Raw genomic sequence first — 14,243 nt, 5'->3', positions numbered from 1 at the left:
GTGGAAATTTCTCTTCTGTGAAAGGATGGTGAGCTAAAGACTATGGTTGAGACTCTAACCTGGGATATATTGCCAGTAATAGAGAAACTCCCAGAAACCCCCTTGTTTTTGCAAATTCTATATTACCACCTGCCGGGGGCATGGTCTTGGCCTCCCAGCCAATGAGTAGGCTCAGAAACGGGGCTTTGCCACATGGTAAAGCACCAGTTGTGAGCCTCCTCAGAGCTGGAGGCCACCATCTTCCTCCTCCAGATAGTGATGTAAGTGCCCCTCCATCCCCCTCGTCCCCATTCCCCAAACCCCTCTCCTTATCCACACATTTCGCCCCCTCCCATCCCCATCCCTCTTACCTTCTGCTTCTATGTCCCTCGCCGGTGCTGCGAGCACTAGTGTTCCCGGAGTGTCCAGATGCATGAAAAGAGAGAAGGGACAACATGTAGTCCCCCTCTCCTGATCCATGGCGCCCATATTTGTTTTGAATTTTTATTTTTTCGTTGCAAAAAGCTGTACATGTCCTTTCTCAACTTAAAAAAAGCAATATTAGCCTCACAAGGGTGGGGGGCATTACTGGACCTGGTGCTTAAGTGCAGAACAGTGATATTACTATTATGTGACCAATTCCATGAAACGCCATATTATGCCGAGATATTTTTAATTCTACTGCTACTGAAACAACACAGCTCCAATTATGTTCCAGGGACCTTAAAGGTGCCATTTGTAAAATGTGCCCGCTGGTCAAGGATAAACACATAGAATTTCTATGTGGTAAAACATATGTTTACTTCGCCATTTCTTCAGATTTAAACCTACAATGTTCCTACAAGTGAATGTTCAATGTTGCTACAAGGGAATATACTTGTAACTAATTGAATGTTGGTAGCTCAATCAGTCCTCTCCACAAAAATCATTTTAGGGTGATCAAGTATTGTTCGCTTCAGTAGACGTTCGCTGCACGTTGGCAAGAGAGGCCTCTAACCTGAATCTCAGACAGATTAGAGTCATGGACATTGATGATTCCAAAACTCTGCTTTTATGACAAAAAATGTCTGTGTCAATTCTGATACTAAAATCTATGTTTTCTTTCAAAATAATTAGGGATTACGTTTGTTCTCCTTGCATATAATATTGATTATGTCTATTGACTGCGTTTACACATTGAGTGTTCACAATGAACACCCTTTTTCCTACACTCTCCTCCTCATCTAATTCCCTTTTTTGTCAAAGCATATTTTCTTCAGCATGCGTTTGTTTGCTCACAAAACACATTGCACTTTATACTATATTGGTTCCGTAACTAAGTAACTCCAAGCAATTCCATGTTGGCTTAGTTGATATGTAGGGGCCAAGTTGTGTGAGAACCTCCCTCAACTTTACACATTCAAGCACTTTACACAAAAAATATAGAGCACCTTTTATGCCATGTTGCCCTGGCTACCCTATTAAAGTTATAGATATAAAGGATGAGTTGTTTGTACTAATTGCTATAATGTTTCAAACTTTTCATCTAACTAAAGTGGCAGATCATTTTTTACACAATATGAATATGAAATGTATGAGTCTAATTGTTCGTGTACACTGCCCAACATGCACCATTATGACCCTTTACCAACAAATTACACACAATGGCCCAGCCACGGTGACAGTGGCCAATGTTTGCAAATGTGAATCACGCCGTCACTCCTGTTGTCTGTAAACTCTCTGGTCCCTCTAACATTATTTTATTTACTTAGATTTTGGATTGCACTGGCTCATAACAGGATTCTCATAATACATTGTGTTAATTACAGACACACTGGTAGAATTTGCCTTCCAGCATGTTGATGTATGGGTATAAATGTGTTCTCAGTGTGTTGGTTTATGCACCCTGTAGAGGTTAATTTCTTCAATTTTTCAATAGCAACAAATACTTGTTGTTTTTGCTCGTTTTCATTCACTTCCTTGCACTTTTCTGCCCTTGAAGAGCTTGCTCACCATCTCATTGTTCTAGCACTCTGACATTACTATGCATATGCATGCAGGTTTCAGCATAGAGATGGGCGGCGGCTCTCGCTCTCCACAAGGGATGGGGATTAATTGGATCTGATTCTTTCAATATATGTGCCTCCACTTAAGGTTTCAATTCTTAAGCACATAGTGATGTTTTCTCTATTTTCTGTTTACTAAAGACATCACTATCTTTTTAAAAAGAAAGTGCTTTCACATTACCTACAATGAAATTCATGCAATATTGTTATTCATTTAAATTGATATTAGTTAATTCACTTGTGCCATCTATATCACTTTGCTATTTCAAAGTGCGCTGATGATCGCTAAACAATATCTATCAGAGTGAAACGCATACTGTCTCGGATTGAAAAATACAGCTACAAGAATGACATATTTTTTCCTATCACAAGGAAGAGAATACATATTTTATTTAACTGAATGGACTCATTGCCAGCACCTATCCTTGCTTTAGTTACAATCACTTGTAAGGTGCATTCACACATGTACCAGTGCTGCCATTATATTATATGCATCCAAAACTATGTGGTGCTTCTATCAGCTCCCACTACAGTTTAAAAGCATATACTCTTGTGTTATGTGTACATTTCATTGATGGCATCCAATATTCACTAAGATATAATCAAACATGCATTCCTTACCTAAGGCATTATAAAAATTGCTAGACAGCGTCAGCAATTTAGTTATTGACAGAAGAACAAAGCGTTCTTAATTTGTAGACATATACCCTCTAACACTTATGGCTATTCCTTCTTCTTTCAATCCAGACAGTATACAGAGCAATACCTAGCATAACAGCCTGATCAACATGCACCACATGCACATGCCTATACATTGTTGGTCCAGTTATGCACCCCCTTGAACTGGTCAATCGGTCTCAAGTTGGTCTAACCTCAGGGGTATTCTGTTACCCATTTCTTCAACAGCTGGTGAGCTCGGGCAGGCCAAACTCCCTCTCTCGGATGCCAAACCAGGAGTGGCAGGAAGTGCCTGTGGGTACCCCGGGAGTTGCTAGGCATATCCTGGTCACCCTTAATGCAGTTATTGAGAAATCTGTGATATCTATTATGATTTGGGTCTCAATGCTTCAACAATTTAGAGTTTATTGAGACATCTGACCTTTTCCTCCTTAGGGCCTGAACGGATACCACCTGAGAATATTACTGTCATTAACAATAACTCAACAAGTTCCCTGCAGATCAGCTGGAACCAACCCCCTGGAATCGTGGAACTATACACTATCGCCATTCAAGGAGCTGTCAACCAAACCAACAAAAGCACAACTGCGCAGCCTGTTACTTTCACAAGCTTGCTCCCTGGAAGGGAATACACTGTCACAATCACAACAGCCAGCGGCCCTTACAACGAGATATCAGATCCAGTGACCGGAGTAACAAGTAAGTGTATATGTTACAGTGTACAGATTTTTGTGGAAAGTGTCAAAACAGCCACAATACATAAAGACAGAAAATCATTTTTGACTTCATGGTGAATTTTACCTGCACGTTTATGAGGTTTAAGTAATAGGAGGCAGTTCCTCCAATGTACCTCCAAAATTAGGCAGTATTAAAACCTGCTAATTCCGCCAGTGGTAATACCGTGGAAAAATTGAGGTAACGGAATCACCTCCACTTTTTTCCTGCACTGCAAAACTCGTAATGAGGCCCATTGTCAGTACTGTTTGAAGTAAATATGTAAAATAGGAAGGATCCTCATTAGTAATGCCTCTACACCTTATTTCTTGTTTGTCCTTGATTAATTGCGCAATTTCATGTTAATGGTGATGATGTTTTAGATTAATATACTGAGCCAATGATTTTTGGTGGCCTAATGTTATGTTAGCATTTATTCATCACAGTCCTGCTGTTTGATAAGTGTGTTAGTTACCATGCTTATGTTCCTGATATTAAAATGTGTATATTGCATGGGCCCTGTGAGCTTGCTTCATGAGCTCCTGCCTTTACACTTTTCATCTGGTGCATGTTCTTGATGCTCCTTCTTATGCCACTTGCATACACCAGAAACATGGGCAGCACTGGTAGTTCCAGGACCCACAACCTATGGGAAGATACAAGACAAATGACTCCTGGGAAGCTGCATGCTGCTGCAGTGCAATGGGGCAATATAAAATGAATGAAGTAAAATCAGTATATCATACAAACAGCTCACTGAACTGTGCAAATCTGCCCTTAAAAGTAAAAGGGCTACAGCAATGGCCAATGCACACTCAAATGCATCTGTACAACCACAAACAATACGGGAGGGTTCTGGGTGGGGATGATCCTAGTGCGGAGACCACACAAGTGAGACAGTTGCAGCAAAAGGGGAACTCTTGGAAGCTTGTCAGTAGCTACTCTTATCATACCCATGAAGCCAGAATAAAGGGAGCCAAGAACATGCTCTAGTTCATGTAATATTGCTTTGTAAAATATTGGCTTCTCGACCCATTACTTGGAGTAGTCCAGGAGGTATGGGGCGTGACATCAATTGCTCCTGGAGACACATTTAATTGCAAAGGAGATGACTTAATAGAGATGGGAGTGGTGGGGGTTGAGTTCCACTACAATCAGTTGTATCCCTACCACATGGAGGGCAGAAACGGGTAGGAAATGATCCAGTCTCTAATTATTTGATTCTGCATCCTAATTTTGAAAAAAAACAGTTTCTCTAGGTAACATATTTCTACACACAAACACTCCAAGGATATTCTATATAATATTATGGGACTTTCACAAATGCCCTTACTTGCTGGTAGGTAGGGACTTCAAACTACCATCTGAAAACCAATTGGACAGAATCCTAGCTGGTCAGACACCAGACACCAGGCATAAAGAAACTACAGGGTCTTGTAAGGCAGTTAGGCCTTGTGCACACATGGAAACTGGCACACCTGTCAGGAGGGAGCATGCTGTTTACTGCACTGCACCTGACAGCTCATTCCATATCAATTACCTTTGCCTATGAAGGAATTGAAAGGATGACATAACCAAAGTAGATATTGGCAACAGACAACTATCCAGCCACACACTGGTGCTGACATAACTAAAGTGGATATTTTAAATGTAAATTTTTCTGACCAAGCTCTCATCTAGGTCACAATTTAAGTGGATCTGAAAAAGTATAGAGCAACTAGGCGTTGACTTAATTTAGCTCTCTTCCTAAATTGCAATCTCGCAAACCAAAAGAAAAAAAGACCTCATATTTTCTTATATTACACAAAAGCAGCGCTGATTGTCTCTACTGTTGACCTGGTGGTGAAGGTCATCATTCAAATGACTTGGAAGTGCGGCGAGTGTGTTGGCCGTGTTGCAGACTCTTGAGCCGACCTGTGTGTCAGAGTCTTTTTTCAGTGCTCACTGTGTGGAGGAGGACCTTGCCTTATTTCAGCCCGGCTTGCAGCGGAGCGCAGCGGAGTGCGGCAAGTGTGTTGGTTGTGTTGCAGACTATTGAGCCGACCTGTCAGAGTAATTTTTCAGTGCTCACTGTGTGAAGGAGGACCTTGCCTTGTTTCATCCCGGCTTGCAGCGGAGCGCAGCCGAGTGTGGTGAGTATGTTGGCCGTTTTGCAGACTCTTGAGCCGACCTATGTGTCAGGGTCTTTTTTCAGTGCTTACTGTGTGGAGGAGGACCTTGCCTTATTTCAGCCCGGCTTTTAGCGGAGCACAGCGTAGTGCAGCAAGTGTGTTGGTTGTGTTGCAGACTCTTGAGCCGAGCTGTGTGACAAAGCCTTTTTTCAGTGTTCACTGTGTAGAGGAGGACCTTGCTTTATTTCAGCCCGGCTTGCAGCAGAGCGCAGCACAGTGTGTCGAGTGTGTTGGTCGTGTTGCAGACTCTTGAGCCGACCTGTTTGTCACAGCCTTTTTTCACTGCTCACTGTGTGGAGGACGACCTTTCCTTATTTCAGCCCAGCTTGCAGCAGATCACAGCAGAGTGCAGCGTGTAGGTTGTCCCTGTTAGCTTTGCTCCGTGCTCCTGCGATTTTTACCCTAATGGTTCCCGATGCTCCGGTTGTATGATCTAAAGAGGAACATTTAGAAAATCGAATCTCTACCATAATTCCTCTGGCTATAGTAAAAGCAGAAGTGAGCGGAAACACCAGAAGCACCAGAAGCACTGGAACTGGGGTGAGTCCTTCTCCCTATTTCAATACTCATTCCTACAAATTTTAAGATGCTTTGTGATATTGACTGCCAGGCGATATGATATGATATGATATGGCATTTATAATGCGCCTGTACACAAGTGTTTCAAGGCGCGACTAGGCAAGGGAGGGGGAACAGAGGGAAGACAGACAACGATCCTACTAGGCCAGGTGTCATTCAGATCGCACAAGTGCACAGGAAGGGGGATGGGGAGAGTGCGAGGGGAAGAGGGAGGGGACAGTGCAGTAAAAGGATAATAGAATAAATAACAATAAGTGAAGTATGGCCAGCAGCAGGCAAGTGCAAGGGTAAAGGGTAAGTGCAGGCATCAAGTGTCAAGTGCTGGTAAGGGACTGTAGGGATACAGAAAAAACAGTCCCCAAGTGCAGGGTTGCAAGGAAGGCAGTGCTGGTGTGCAACTGGCGGGGGAGGAGACCTGGGCCCGAAATCAGAGGGTGGCCAGGTAGCCAGTGCACCCCTTAGGTGATAAGGACTCCCAGGACATCCTGTCCACCCTCTCCACCCAACCCCTCCTCTCCCCTCTCCATCTGTGCTTGCTGACCCTCCTTTAGCCACCCCCCACCATCCTTCTCGTCCTTTCCTCTTTTCTCCCCTGACGAGGTCGCCAGACAAGCCTGATCTGTGAAAGCCTCATCAAAACAGGTTCATCCCTGTTCCTCTAAAACAATCAAGGACCATTGACACCCTCGCTCCGGCCCTTGCTGATTTTTGCAACCACTCATTTGCCTCAGGATCCTTCCCCTCCCCTCTGAAGCACTCCCTTGTGCATCCTCTTCTCAAGAAACCCACAGCTGATCCTTTTGTCCAGCTAACTATCGCCCAATTTCCATTACTCCCTTTCTGGGCAAACTCCTGGAAAAGTTGGCCATCTCTCAGCTTAACCTTCATTTCAATTCTGTTGGCTGTCTCCATGACCACCAGTCTGGCTTCAGAGCTGCCAGAAGCACGGTAACTGCACTTCTGAACATCCGTGAAGATCTGCTCTCCAACCTTGACTCTAACATTCCCTCTGTCCTCATCCTCCTTGATCTCTCTTCTGCCTTCGGCACGGTCAACCATACCATCCTGCTCAACCGTCTCTGTGAAAACCTGGGTATTACTGATCAGGCTCTGGTCTGGCTGTCCTCTTTCCTCTCAGATCGACCCTCCCAGGTCCAACTTGGTTCCTTCCTTTCATCTATCTTCCTCTCTACCTGTGGTGTTCCCCAGGGGTCTAACCTCTTGCCCTGGCTTTTCAACCAATACATGGTAACGTTCGCCCACTGCATTGCTGCTTTCTGCTCAAATTTCCAGTGCTACACTGATGACACTCAACTCATTTTCAGGCTGCCCTCTGCCACCTCCTCTCCCTCTCTCATCTCTGATGGCCTAACTGCCATTCAAGATTGGCGTGCTGCCAATGATCTTTGTCTGAATGCCAGCAAGACGGAGATCCTCCTCATCGGCACACCTTCACCATCCTTTCCCCTCACTCTCTGGCCGGCCTCACTTGGCCCTCCTCCTACCCTCACCTGCGAGGCTAAGAACCTCAGGGTCATCTTTGACTCCACCCTTTCCTTCTCCGCCCACATCTCTGAGGTCTCTAAAAAGTCAAATTTCCTACTGCACCTCCTCAGAGGTACTCTGCCTTTCCTCACCTTCCCGCAGAAGCTCATGGTATCCCAAGCTCTGGTTCTCTCTTTGTTGGACTATTGTAACAGCCTCTTTCTAAATCTACCTGCCTCTACTCTCCGCCCTCTACAACTAATCCAGAACAGGACTGTGAGACTTGTCCTTGGCCTCAAGCCCTGGGATCGTATCTCTCCAGCTCTGAAATCTCTCCATTGGCTCCCAGTGGATGCAAGGATTAAATTCAAAACCCTCTGCATTGTCGACAAGGCTTTCTGGGGCCTGGGTCCAAAATACCTTCAGCTATCCCTCCGCAAATACCTCCCCTCTCGAGCTCTTCGCTCCTCTACCTCTAACTCCCTCAGAGTCAGTCGTTTTTTAAAGAAACGAGCTGGGGATAGATCTCTGTCTTCAGCTGGGGCCTCCCTCTGGAACATCCTCCCTGCTACTCTAAAACTTGAGGAGAACCATCTCTGGTTCCGGAAGCACCTCAAGACCTTCCTCTTTTCTACTGCCTTTGCTCCCCATCTCCCCTGCTGATCTGTTCCCTCTTGGCGCCGTGCACCTGGCCACCCTCTGTCCTCCAGGCCCAGGTACCTGCTCACCTCTCCACCCTCCTGCACTGCCTCCGGGCCACCCCTTGCACTGGGGTCTGTATCTGTACCCATATAGCCCCCCCTTTTCTTCCTGCACTTATCAGACCTACCCTGTCTGCTGCCTTAAACCTAGCACTTGCAAATTGCTGGCTGCACTACCACTGTTTCTTGCCTTTATTATTAATTTATTGTTATTTATCTGTTTCTCCTCTGCTTCGCACTTTCCACTTCTCTCCCCTTCCATGCACTTTTCCCCTCCCCTCTCCCATGCACTTGCGCGTTCTCAATGTCACTGGGCCTAGTAAGATCGCTGTTTTGTTCTCCCCTGTTCCCCTCCCTTGCCGTGTCGCTCTCTGAAACACCTGTGTACCAGTGTGATATAAATACAATATCAATATCAATATGCCATTTCTGTGAATAACTCCCTAAGTCATTCCCCATGGTGGCATACATGGGACTATCAGATGTGAAGAACAGTATAAAAACAACAGACTTGGCTGAAGAAGAAACTCAATTATACTGTTACAAACAAGAAAGAGAGTATGTCTCTTAAATAGAAACCACCATTTAACTGAGACAAAGAGGCTGAAAGGAGAGCACACGCTGATGCAAAATGAAGCGCAGAGATGCATACGCAAACAGGTGAAGTCCTCTGGCAGCGTAACACATGAGAGAGGCGTAGTGAATTAGAAAAACACAGAGCTTGCAACTTTCGGACCAGCTCTGAGAGCGAGAACAAGACGCTGGACACCAAGCGTCGATAAGGAGAGAGAAACCAAGGAGACGGGAACTCCAATCAAGGGATTTGTGGTGGGCAGTGGGCAGTGTACCCATACAACAATGCAAAAAAACGCAAAGCTGCAAAATCAACGAACCGTCCAGAACCGTCCAGATACCCGCAGGCTTACCAGGTCGCACAGAGAGATAGGCCCCAGAGGGGGACACTGGAGAAGACGAGAAGGTTACGAATGTAAACGACCGAAGTGAACCCGAGCGAATCCAGACCCCGGAGATGTTCCCCCACATATTGCAAGGTAACAGGGAGAACGGGAGAAACGGAAGACCGGCGGGGAACTATTATGAAACAGGAGAACATCGTCTCAGTGGAATTGATGAGACAATGAAATTAAAGTCGAGGAAATTGAACTCTAACAATGTGAGATAGCGAATCACCATAAAAGCTGGAAAAGAGACCATTAAGATTGAGCCTCAAGTACCCTGGAAAGAGGGGAATGTACCACATATGTTAAGAGGCAGAGACTGTAAACCAGAAAGAGAATTTTATGAAGGGAAGACAAGTGAAGCCCATAAGAGAAAAGATACACAAACCAAGCCACCCCAAGAGAGGGGGAACATTGCATACCAAAAGTATATGTCACAACTAAGTAAGAAAATACTACAGTAGTACAAAAGGCACTTCACTGTGGAGCAACCCATAAGCCAGAGAATGTATAGGGTTTCCTGGAAAAACAATCACTAAGGAGGAGGGATAACAAAAATAACTTGTGAAAGAGTTACAAGAATGTACACAGAAAGTGACTAGAGACATTTTTTTAAGTTAACCTACTAAAAAGAAGTCTGAAGCAAAGGAGAAAAATTGTGTGAAATGACAATCAGGATAAGGGAGACATTCTCCGGAACTTAATTTGTTAGACTAGTGGAAGGATCAGTTAGGATAAGTTCTTGGACAGCAGATTTGTTTTCAGTGTATGACTTCCTGATGATGAACGACCACCTTAATGTTTTATATAGCAAGGGAACACCCACATAGCAATTGGAAAAGTTAGGCCCTTTTTCAATAATTTAATAAAAAAACAAAGTGGCAATATCAAAATATTGTCTCCGTCTCTTTTCTGACCTGGCACAATATCTAAATTGATCATCAATATGGCTGGTTGTCTCTTGCAATAAAAATATGTCTTGGACTCCATTGGACTCGGAAATGGACATTTGATTCCAAATTATGTAACTGTGGCAGAGAGAGGGGCATCTGCACATATTTTATGTCATGGTGCCTTAATATCATTCCTAGCTGGCCGAGGATTAAGAACTAAGAGACCTGGTCCTCAGCATTGATGTCCAGCTCAACTGAAAGCTATTCTTCTTAAAGGATTCATCGTTTTACAAATTCCTGTTCACTCATCTCAGATTGTGGAATCTGGCAAAAAAACTTGTTTCACGAAACCTGGAGTCCAAGTAACCTCTCCAGGGTGAAGACTGGATAATAGAGATGGGGAGACTGGCCACAGGGAGCATGGGAATCATGAGAACTTCAAGTGAATGTGTGGCAAATTAAGGGATGCTTACGAGGACTGAATATTGGATGCAATCTCTACTCTTTTTGTCCACCTTTTTATTTAATGTCCTCATATCCATACCAACTTCTTCCCTTTTGTTTCCTGCAATTGTGAGGGAAATATGTTAAGATTTGTTGATAACTATCATGTTGCCTTATCAACTCAATGCAACTTGCTCTTTGATGACTTTTCCGTTACGTTTTAGACGTTTTTGTAATGCTGTTGCTTCCGTGGTCTGTTAAGGATTATATGTTTATGCTAATGTCTTTAACTGTAGGTTATTACCTCCACATTTTTCTACCCCACTTCCAGACCAATAACAAGAGGAAATTTGCAGTTTTTCATTGAGCTTCAGGGGAATCCACTTTGGTCTCTCCGGATGTTTTGGCCTACAACTAGGGCTGGCCAATTTTGACCAAAAGTCACATCTCACTATGTTTGTTTGGGTAAATGCTCAGTTGTTAGCCGCCAACTACATGTGAGATGTCACAAACACTTTTATTTATAAGACACTGATCAAAATAAAGTGCACATACAAGGTTACTCTTCCTGTTTCAGAATACGCAGAGCTGTGTAAATATCAAAATGTAAATACAAAATGGTAGTTTATGTAATTATGTATAGATATGTATATAACTCGATGTTAATGATATTGTCTCATCCTATATCGATTCTGAAAGTGTATTAATATATTTCCAAAAGTTGATATATCGCCCAGCCCTACCTACAACTCCCATCTGCCCTTCGCCATATAGTCAAAGGCGAAGGATCATTGGAGCCATAACCCAACACCTCTAGAGAGTCACAGGCTGCTTACTCCTAATGTACCTAAGGAAAAATGTATTTGAAAAATCAATAATGGCTTTCTCTTTACATCTTGGACATGGAACATTGAAAAAGAGTCCACGAGACATACCCAAACTTTTTCCTTATTCCGCACTCACCTGCTCTCCTCAATGCCATCAGCTCATGTCTTTGAACCTGGCTCTGCCCTATTTACATCCCTCTGTAATCTCCATCGTTACTGCTACATTATTGATTGCCAATGTGTTGCATATGAAGTACTCCGATGCTCATGCAAAGAGGGGCAGGTCATATTGTTAAAGTGTATCAAATACATATTTATTAAACATATTTATTACAGAGTTTGCACTGACAAAAAAAATGTGATTCCATATGTAGTTGTCTCAATAGCAGAGGTGTATCCTATATCCTACTGTTTACATCAGGAGTGTCCAACTCCAAGCCCCCAGGGCTGCAAACCTGGCCTTTTTCAGTATATCACTGATTAATATTCATAAGATAAATTAGCATGAATTTAGAAATATTGTATGCAAATTTATCTCATGAATATTTATGCGGGATAGCCCGACAATCTGACATGTTTTCCGGCCCTCATTGCCTGCAGTTGGACAACCCTGGTAAGCATAGTCAATTAATCGATTCACTTCCGTCTTTCATTTCATTTAATACATGACATATTTTCATGCTCCATAGATCCTTCAATGCCAGAGTTCCTGAGCTTGAGGAATGTGCAGAAAAACAGAATCTCCCTTGATTGGACACCTGCTGCAAATATGACTGGTGCAGATTTCATTTACAACATCACATACAGTAGTTCACAGGGGGCTTGGAGTGTCACAAACAGCACTGCCTATGCCACCCTTGTGAGCCTGGTACCTGGGACAAACTACACAATACACATTGTGACAGTCGCTGCTGGTAATTATACCAGTTTGCCTGTTATCATATCTTCATACACAAGTAAGTTGAGTTTCTGTTTTTGTATACTGTGTTCATGAATTCCCTACACTGATTTACTTGTTCTCTGACATTGTACCAGCAAATATGAATTCAGTATTTCCAAAACCTATGGTGATCTTGTGAATTTATTTTCTTTATTAGCAATAAGCTAAACGTAATAGTCCAAAAGCGGTTCACTACGCCCACTGCTTCTCTACAATGGTAAATATAAGGCAGTTGTTAAAAGGAGCTATGATGATAACAGGACTGCCCCAGTTCTTTTGCTACAGATGCTCACTGTGATTTTATGGGTGTTGCCATCAGCACCCCTCAATATTCCCAATGTGATGTCCTTTGCCTGACTTCCAATTATTGATGCTTTAAAGCTGAAACAAAAATGACAAAAATTAATATTTTCTGCTTTTTATTGAATAGTCTGTACAATCCATGTGCACATGTTTTTGACGGAAAGATGCCATCATATGCCTCAATGTTTTGCAAATATTTAAATGTCAATGCCCCTTTGCCTGCATAAATTGCTAAAACATACAAAAAGGAAGCTTTCACTACTGAGGTTTTTTCTCCAAATATGTGTCTGTGTAGTGGTACCAAGGTGTGTTTTCTGGGAATATTTTCCTTAAACAAACTGTTACTTGGCTGTCTCCACTTTTAACCTAGAAACATTGAAATGGTTATTCATTACGTAAGAAAAGTCTAATCCTGAACCATAATGTTAAGGATATCAGCTTTACTTCTTCAGCATAATTCGTTGCGAGAGTTGGCTGTGAAATAAATATGAAATAATGCAGAAGCAATATCAAACAACTGTTTGATTTAAGGCACAAAACGGCCCCATATCATTGCTGCTCTCTGTGATCCAAGAAGAAATAATTCCTCTACACGAGAACTGAATACGACTAGATCCATCACAATATATAACATATATCAAAGATTACAACAAAATTGTAATATTCTGTATTAGTGCAAAAACAAGGGGGTTCTGGGAGTTTCTCTACTACCGACCTATATCCGGGGTTAGAATCTCAACCAGAGTCTTTAGCTCACCATCCTTTCACAGAAGAGAAATTTCCACTACATATCAGTCTTTTTCCTGCCGAAGGGCAGTCCAACACTGAAATGCCTGGCAATTCTCTTCTGAACAAGAGTACCACCAGCAATCCCAGACACGTGTTTCAGCCTGGTTGGGCCTCGTCGGTGAGGTGGAGCTTTGCCTCTCTAAGAACAGTTAACAAGGGTTCCACGTCTGGATCACCCTAGTAACTTAGGGTGAAAACCCCAAGCTACTTAATATGCAAAAACAAGGGGGTTCTGGGAGTTTCTCTATTACTGTTCTATTTCCCGGGTTAGAGTCTCAACCAGAGTCTTTAGCTCACCATCCTTTCACAGAAGAGACATTTCCACTAAATATCAGTCTTTGTCCTGCCCAAGGACAGTCAGCACTGAAATGCTTGGCAATTCTCTTCTGAACAAGAGTACCAACAGAAACCCCAGACACGTGTTTCGGCCTGCTTGGGCCTCGTCAGTGAGGTGGAGCTGTGCCTCTCTAAGAACAGTGAGCAAGGGTTCCACGTCTGGATTACCCTAGTAAGGAGGTTCTGGGAGTTTCTCTACTTCCGGCCTATATCCCGGGTTAGAGTCTCAACCAGAGTCTTTAGCTCACCATCCTTTCACAGAAGAGAATTCTGGGCAGGACAAAGACTGATGTGTAGTGGACATTTCTCTTCTGTGAAAGGATGCTGAGCTAAAGACTCTGGTTGGGACTCTAACCTAGGATATAGGCCAGTAGTAGAGAAACTCCCAGAAACCCCCTTG

At 43.3% G+C, this 14,243-nt stretch overlaps 1 protein-coding gene across 1 annotated transcript in view; it reads left to right on the top strand.

Moving 5' to 3' along the window:
• The window catches only part of LOC138505094 (uncharacterized), a 717,078-nt gene that overhangs the window by 411,049 nt on the left and 291,786 nt on the right, over positions 1-14,243 (top strand). The window contains exons 36-37 of the mRNA XM_069625408.1: positions 3,138-3,401; positions 12,165-12,431. Of these exons, the coding sequence (XP_069481509.1) occupies positions 3,138-3,401; positions 12,165-12,431 (531 nt within the window). The remainder of the gene's footprint in view (positions 1-3,137; positions 3,402-12,164; positions 12,432-14,243) is intronic.

Source organism: Ambystoma mexicanum, chromosome 11, assembly GCF_040938575.1.
Source record: "Ambystoma mexicanum isolate Mex_15411 chromosome 11, UKY_AmexF1_1, whole genome shotgun sequence".
NCBI classification, from domain to species: Eukaryota; Metazoa; Chordata; class Amphibia; order Caudata; family Ambystomatidae; genus Ambystoma; species Ambystoma mexicanum.
Note: the sequence above shows the minus strand (reverse complement) of the source record. Positions and strands in the feature narration are given on the sequence as shown.